This window comes from Quercus lobata, chromosome 2 (genome assembly GCF_001633185.2).
Source record: "Quercus lobata isolate SW786 chromosome 2, ValleyOak3.0 Primary Assembly, whole genome shotgun sequence".
Classification (NCBI taxonomy): domain Eukaryota; kingdom Viridiplantae; phylum Streptophyta; class Magnoliopsida; order Fagales; family Fagaceae; genus Quercus; species Quercus lobata.
In genome coordinates, this window is record NC_044905.1 from 34,694,164 (window position 1) to 34,702,539 (window position 8,376).

The 8,376-nt window shown below is 29.7% G+C and overlaps 1 protein-coding gene across 1 annotated transcript; it reads right to left on the bottom strand.

Annotated features, from left to right (window-relative positions):
• Nucleotides 1–290: 290 nt before the first annotated feature.
• Nucleotides 291–5,850, bottom strand: LOC115975440 (GDSL esterase/lipase At1g29670-like). Its single transcript, XM_031096216.1, has 4 exons — nucleotides 5,317–5,850; nucleotides 3,318–3,551; nucleotides 1,495–1,747; nucleotides 291–638 (listed from the first exon to the last, which is right to left on the bottom strand). The coding sequence occupies exons 1-4, from the start codon at nucleotides 5,713–5,715 to the stop codon at nucleotides 412–414; spliced, it is 1,113 nt and encodes a 370-aa protein (XP_030952076.1). The 5' UTR covers nucleotides 5,716–5,850; the 3' UTR covers nucleotides 291–411.
• Nucleotides 5,851–8,376: the final 2,526 nt, after the last annotated feature.

Genomic DNA, 8,376 nt, shown 5'->3' on the forward strand with positions numbered 1-8,376 from the left:
AATTTGTAAATCATCACTTTCACATGGACCCATCATTTTTTTTCTCCATTTATGATCGCACGTGTCAAGGTTGTGACAAGAATTGTAGTAAAAAAATTGTGTCAATAGATTTTATCTAATTGTAAAGCAAGCCTTGGGTTTGAGAGAGAGAGAGAGAGATCATCCTAGTTAACCTCCAAAACATTCACAAGCCAACTTAGTAAGTACATATATATATATATATATATATATATATAAAAGGTTCAAGTTCCTGAAGTTGGAAAGAAAATAGCCAACAAAAGGCCTACAAGTTTAGAAACACACATTCACTAGAGTCTTATTGGACCACTAAACTAGCTAAACCTTACAAGTTATGTCCCAAATTTTTTATTCTAGACTATGACACAATGAAGCAAGAACTGAAGCTAGAAATTAAACATAAACGTTGGACAGATTCTTTACATTAGTGGGATAAACTTCACTTTTGAGATCAGATTCATAAGCCTTAGCTGCTATTTGAATATTCACAGCTTCTGTTGGATGCAATCCATCGAAGAACACGTGACTGCTCCTGTCTACACAAGCTTGACCACCTCTTTTGCACAACACTCCATTTGTTGATGCAACTTCACAACAAGGTCTCCTCGCGTCCTTGAAACCTGTAAGGCATGAATGAACTTGAATAATTCTTATTCTTCCACAACAAATTATGGAGATTTAATTTAGTCCTTAACTGTTACTTCAATTGTCAAAATTAATTTTTAAAATTTGTCAAGAGTCTTGTAGTTCAACTAAAAGCTCATGATATTTTTAATGGAGACATTTATGATTCAAATAATTTCACTCCCAACAATTGAATTGCTCTCTTCCTCAATTAATAAAATCAATATCCCTCTATCACTAAAGTTTAAATTAAGAATGGTAGTTTTGAAAATTTGAATATTTTTATGTAAACATAATGTTTTAAATGATGTTTCCTTAAAAAATTGATTTTCCTAAATAGATCTAAAAAAAGGGGACGAATGGAGTATTAAAAAAAACACTATTTAAACTTAATTTAATTTAATTTAATTTTTTTAATTTAGTCACCTAATATGAAAAATACTTCAATCCAATCCTTTTGTCCAAATATGTTAGCAAATAAAACTGTTCAAACAATTTTTTTTTTAATAATACTCATCAAATAACAAAATCTATTATATAGAGTATCTTATAAATGCTTTAAGTTAAATTTTTAATATTAACAAAAGAATATTTAAACAATGCCATTTGCTAACAAAAAGACCAAATTGATTTAGTTTTACAAAGTGATTTAATTGACAAATTAAATCTTAAAAAAATAAATAACAATTGAAGTAAAAGCAAAAGGATTAAATTAAATTTAAACCAATTAAGAAATATTTTGTCATACTCCGAGTGAGTTGTAAATGTTGCATATATGGGATATAAATACAGTTTTTCTTTCTATTTTATAAGTTTTGGTTAATTCAGAAGAAGAGCAAGTAATATTTTTACCTTTGGAGATGGGATTTCTGATAATATCTCTGATAATCTTATATGAGTTAACAAAAACAAAATTAGAATCAGGCAGATGTGGTTTGATGACATCCACCAGTGACTTCAAGTGAGCGTTGAAGAGGTGAGCCGCCTTGTTAAGACCTTGAACGCAGCCTTTGTGCCTTGGCCGGTTTGCCGCTGCCATAGGACTGCACCCAATTGGGTTTACTGACATTAACACAAACTTTCTGGCCCCCAAATTATACAACTTCTGCATTTACAGTGTTAAAAGAAATATATTAATAAGAATAAAAATATTTTGGTCTTCATTATTGCCAAGTTTTTATCCCAAGAATAGTGGAATGGGGAGATTCAAACCAATTACTTTTACTCTACAAGATGTGGTACCAAATGATTATGCAATCGTTTGGAATTAAATCCAGTTAAATTAGAAGAGAGAAAAAAAAAATAGATTGGCAATTTTACAATGTAAGGATGACATTAATAAAGTTTGAAACTAAAATAAGGTTATGCACCAGACACGACAAGAAATTGGTGTAGATACCCTTGTCTTTTGTAGTGAAATTATTTCTTTTTGGAGTAAATTAAATTTTAAACCTTATATTGGGTTATTTCAAATTAAACTTAAAAGTTTAAGACTGTTACAAATTAAACCTTATTGTTTTTTTTTTTTTTTTTTTTCAAATCAAACCCTAAAAATCTTTGAAATTCAATCAATTTAAACCCCCAAATAAAATCATAAAATGTGAGGATTTAAATTGATATAACTTAAAAAGTTTAGGGTTCAATGTTAAACTAATGAAATTATAAATTTTAATTTATAATAGTGTTAAAAGATAAGGATTAATTTGAAAATTTTGAAACTATATAATTTGAAACACAACTAAAATACAGGATTTAATTTATTTTTTTATTTATTTTTTTTTTTGGCTTGTCGTGATAAAGGCCACTAGAAAAGTTTCCTAAAATCTTGAAGCTAATTAAAGATGTACATTTGAAAGGCCTTTCAGCTCTAGCTACCTTCTGTTTACCAAATAATGGACATAACCCATCGCGTTGGCAATGGCAGTTCACATCATAAATTTATAATACGATGTTCCATTACTTCAGCATGAAAGGGACACTTCAATATCTACATTCTATAGCATATTTTTTGGTTACCAACAAAACTTTTCGTTATTTCCTTTAAATTTTATTGACTAAAAAATAAATACAGTCTTCAATGATGTTTTAACTATTATTTTTTATTTTTATAGGTAGATAATGAAAAAGGGGAGGACATTGCATTAGATGCTAAAGCCTTTTCATGGGTTTCGGTTGGTCCAAAGTATTCTATTGGATTCACTTTACGTTGTGTGGTTGTCATTAATTCTCGAATCAAGGCTATTCCGGGCCCAGTGAATTAAAGTTTGGGTGGCCCACCCTCTGTTCATTTAATACTTGGGCCGAATATAGTTTTTTCCAAACCTGTTACAATTTAAGAAACATCAATTTTATTTAGGTTCCATCATTTAATACCTTTTATTTTTTCTTTCAATGCACCAACCACATGGACATAGTTATGAAAATGTTATAAAAATGAGGTGTTTTGGACTCATTGTTTTTTCAAAAGCATATTTAATTATTTAAAAACAAAAAAAAAAAGTTCAATCTTACATGCATAATATTTTCCGTAATAGTTGAATTAATAAATTTTTATTAATTCAAGTCTACCACAATTCACAAACATTTATGATTTTGCTTTCTCAAATAACAATAAGTTGTCAAAAAAAAATTTGTGCGTGTAGATTTGTAAAAAAAAAAAAAAAAAAAACCCCAACCTTAATTTGCTGAGACAACGATGATGTGAGGTTGGCAGTGAAGGCTTCAAGACTGACATTGATGCTGGATTTCATGAGGAAGTAGTTGAAGGAGTAATCATTTCCTCCAGTTCCCACAACAAACAAGTAGTTGGGAAGCACCACCCTGCTTCTGTGTCCCAACTGAGCTTCTAGTTCTGGCAAGGTCACCTTCTCAAAGTTTCTAATTTGTTGATTCAGATTTATCACATGCCCCTGAAAATGCCAACACGTTTCAACACATGTTAAAGTTCTGCCTCAGCCCTACAGTATACATCCTTGAGCTATATAACAAGCTATGAAAATTTATTTAATTAACTTGAGCCCTTTTTTGCTTCTTAATCTAGAAGATTAGCATATAAGACACTATTTATATTGCTCAAGAAGTAAGAAAATACGTTGTAAAACAAATGTAAGAATGTACGTAGAGGATAAAATTCTACACATACTTTAAATGATTTAGCAGCTATTTCGAGTGTGTTCTGAGGTAGCAGTTTGCTGAAAGTTTATTTATTAAAAATTTGGATATTGTTATTCTTTCTTTTTTTAAATGTAAGGTTTTACATAATTAAATAAGTTTAACCAAATATCATTAACAATAAATTCTATTCTGTACCAATTACCGACTTATTATTCTTCAAAAAAAAAAAAAAAAAAAACCAACTTTTTAAAAATATTTTGTATGTATAGGATCAGTTTTTTTTATACAAAATAGAAATTTTAGCCTAACTTAATCTAAGTGTATATATGTATGAAACTTTTTCTTAGATATTTGAACTTTGGTCCTTACCCCTCACACTCCACAAACACTTATACTTATAGAATGACTATCTATTTAAATTTTGTTTAGAAGTAGCAATTTACTAAAAGTTTATTTATTGAAATTTGAACATAGTTATTTCTATAAATAAATAAATAAAAAGTAAGGTTTTACCTAATTAAATAAGTTTAATCATTTTCTCAAAAAATAACAATAATAATAAGTTTGACCAAATATTCATCAGCAATAAATTCTTGTACCAACTACCAAGTTATTTGATATGAATAGGGATCATTTGTCATCATGGTAGCCTCACCTCATGCTGCTGCTACACCTGCGATGGTTCTTACTAGTCAACCTCAAGAATAAGGCTACTTATTAAAAATATTTTGTTTGAATAGGATTTTTTTTTTACAAAATAGAAATTTTAGTGTAGTTTAATCTAAGTATATAAGTGTATGAAACTCTTTTCTAGAGACTTAAATCTCGACTCTTACTCTTCAGACTCTACAAACACTTATACTTATGAAGTATCACGCCAAAGGTGCGTAGTGATAAAATATAAACTATTTAGACTGTGTTGAGTGGCCTACCTTTTTAAATAATGGTAGTTCCAGAAATTTTTCTCAGGATATTTCTTAAGAATCATAAATTATACAATCTAATAAAAAAATAAACTCATATATTGACAACAACAACAATAAAAAAAACACACAAATACATAAAGTTTACAATTGTCTTCTACGAGTTTTCATATTTTGAAATCAGTGCATGATAGTCTCATTAACAATGCTACAAGTTACATCTCTTTCAATATACACAATTAAACAATCATTCATCCACTGAATGTAAAACAAATTATAAATCAAAATTTAATTTTATTAACATATTTATAAAAATTAAAAATAAAACTAAGAGTGTTCCCAAGCTTTTTTTTTTTTGTTGAAAGGTAGACAAATAAAAAACTTTAAATTATTATATATAAAAAAAAAAAATCATCTTCCAAAAAAAATAAATAAATAAATAAAATTCAAGACCATCTGGCCTTAAGGTGGCGCCGGCCCTGCTTTTTAAACTCATGAAAAGTCTTGATTTTTTGGGTGTCCACACAGCAATAATTAATGGTTGCTATAATAACATATTACACCAATCAACATAGACCATCTAGATGTCCACATGCCAAAAAAAGAAGAAAATGAAAAAGAAGAAAAAAAATGTTACCGCAAGAAAGCCAGTGTCATCTAGTATACCAGAGGCACCAGAAGCGAAATTGACACCATGAACAATTTTACTTCCCTTAGTATTGGGGTCAGCAAAAGCTGGAATCAAGGAGGGAAGCTTAAGGTGGTCACCAAGAAGGTCAATCACATTCTTCCCATTTGTGAACCTTCCCGAAGGCCCAAGTGGGAAATCTACTCCATATGGCAAGTAGTCAGCCTTAGCCAATGAGTTCTGCAGGAAGTTGTTGTTGCCATTATCAACCAGAGAGCTTCCAAAAACAAACAACCCTTTGATCTCAGCTCCTTTCTTAGTGACACTCGGATGGGAAGTGCATGTGGAAGAATAAGCAAGGAGAGAGAGGCATAAGAAGATGAGTTTTGATGGTGTCTCTCTAGTCATTTTGTGGAGCAGGCCGGCCTGGGGGGTTTTGTTTTTTTGGTTTGAAGTTTGAACTAATAATGTGTCAAAATGAGAAGGGATGTGATGGGTGCAAAGAAGATGAGTTATATGGTTGCATTTGCAAAGAAGACTGACGCTGTATGCTTTATAGAGTCACACTCACACCTGCAACGAAAATGAGTTGTGCAAGCTCTGTTTTGGTCATTGAAAGTTTAGTAAATTCCAATTTTGTCCAATTTTTTTTATTTTTTAAGTGAAATTAAATCCCAAAATATTTTAAATTGTTCTATGGGTCGTGCTAAACGGGTTATAAAATGATAAAATCTATAATTCGTGGCGGATCTTTTCAAAGTTGCGTCAACTCATTAAAGCATTTTAGTACCAACTCTTTTAAAAAATTTAGCATTTGGCATGTTAAAAGCACCTTCAATAAATTAAGCAAATTTTTGTATTGTTTAAAAAATAAATAGTGACTTTTACTTTTTAACTACTCACTTTTTCAAATACACTTTTCAACAGATTTTTTATCTCATTTAAATATTATTTTTTCATTCATTATTTATTCTTTTTTAAATAACTACACATCTTTCAACATTTTTTTTATTCAATACCTTATTATTATAATAGAAAAAAAAAATTGAAGAATGAACAGTAGCCTATCAGACTTGATGAGCTACGGTTCATGAGTTAAAAAAAAAAAAGGATATAGAGAGTCCATTAGAGAATAAACAGTAGTCTATTTTGTGGGTTTGCCCTCTAAAGTAAAAAGCATTTTGTGTTTAGCTCTCTTATTAAAAATGCTCTAAAAAGTTATTTTATTTTATTTAACACACTATTTTACAATACATTCTACATGCATCTCCTATTTTAACATTACAACATGTTAAAATAATTTAAAACAAACCTCATCTATATTTAAAAAATTAATAAAACAAATATGCTTTATCATGTGGCCCCACCTAACAATGAGAGAGATTGAGAGAAAGAAAGACTGAGATGACTTAGCATGTGATATGGGAGAGAGAAAATGGAACAAAAAACACCAAGATATTAAAAAGTTTTAAGGTCAAACTGTTAATTAAATTAATTAAGAATTGCCCTTAGTTAATGTAACAATCATCAATATCAAACACCAAAGAAAATAAATTGAATACATAGATATGATGACCTGTGGAAAACTATTTTTCATAAATCTACTAAAGTTACTAAACTTAGCTCTAAGATCCACGAATTTCTCTTATATAGAGTTGTTCCAATGTGAACCTCCATTCCACGATTCCAAAACTCCATTTGAAGGTTTAGATCCATTACAAAAGATAATTGATTTGCATCAACTTCAACAGCCACTAGTTTAGATTGTGTCTAGAATGATCTCCAATAGTAACTTTTGTGAGCAAAAAACATTTAGATCTATAATAGAGCAACTCCAAAAATCTCTTAAATGTGACTTAGGGTTTGTTTAAATACCTTTGGTTTGATTACATAAAACCTTAATCACTCCATGGGTTGACAGGCTAAATTTCTCAGGACTTCTCGATCGGTTGAACTAGTGACAAGAGGTGTCAAGCAAAACTTCCAACATCTTAGTAGCAATCTTAACATTACTTTGACATTCTAAACGTACTAAACTAAGACAGTTTTATTCATGATTTTCCAACCTAAACTCTCAAAACCTAACATATAAGTTAAATCATACATAAATTCTTAAGTTTATATCATCCAAGTAAAATAATACATAAATTCTAAATTTTATTTAGTACAAGGTTCATAAATTTTCTCATTTACACAAAAATAATGAGGGAAAAAAACTTGATGTTGTTGTGGATCATATCAAGTTAATTATCAACCTCCGTTGTGAAAATAATACATATCAAGTTAATAACTTGATGTTTGATTAGGAATGTGATTAGGTTTTTGAGTGATGAAGCATGGTGAACATGAATATGATGATGTATAATAAAAATGTAATCGTACAATCTTTTTTTATTGTGGAAATAAATTGCTAGGTCAAACCATATTAAAATGTTTTTTCTTTCTTTATTTCATTATATTCTTTCACTCACTCTCAAATCTCAATCAGAATATAAAACCAAACCCAAATTAATATTAGGACCCTCCTAAAAAATTAAGGCATCCAATGACCAAAGAATTAACACCAACATGTTAGGCATCCATCTGTTTCGCAACATATTAACACATTAAATGGCATATCTCCAACAACGCCTTCCACTTGTACTATGTAGGAACAAGTCAATATATACGAGCAGATGGGATTGAGATTCGTGAAATTGCAAATGAAGGATGAGATTGAAAGTTAAAACATTTGTTTACCCCAAAAAAATCACTTTTAATCTCAGTCTTCTAAATTAAAATTTTCTTTTTTCAACTTTTCTCTTTACATGGTGCACCGGATCAAATCCGAGAAAATGTGCAATTTTAGAAAATACTCATAATGACCGTTCAAAATTTTGTGAAGGACAATAAAGTGTTGCCCATTAATGAATGAAGTAGCCAAGGCCATAGGCATGCCTGAGCCTGAACACACGAACACCATTTTTTTTCTGTTAGGGTATCCATAATTTAATCCCCATTATTGAGGCCAAAACTATAAGAAGATACCTTTTTGATACTGAACAATTTAATGTGATTTAGGTTTCCATA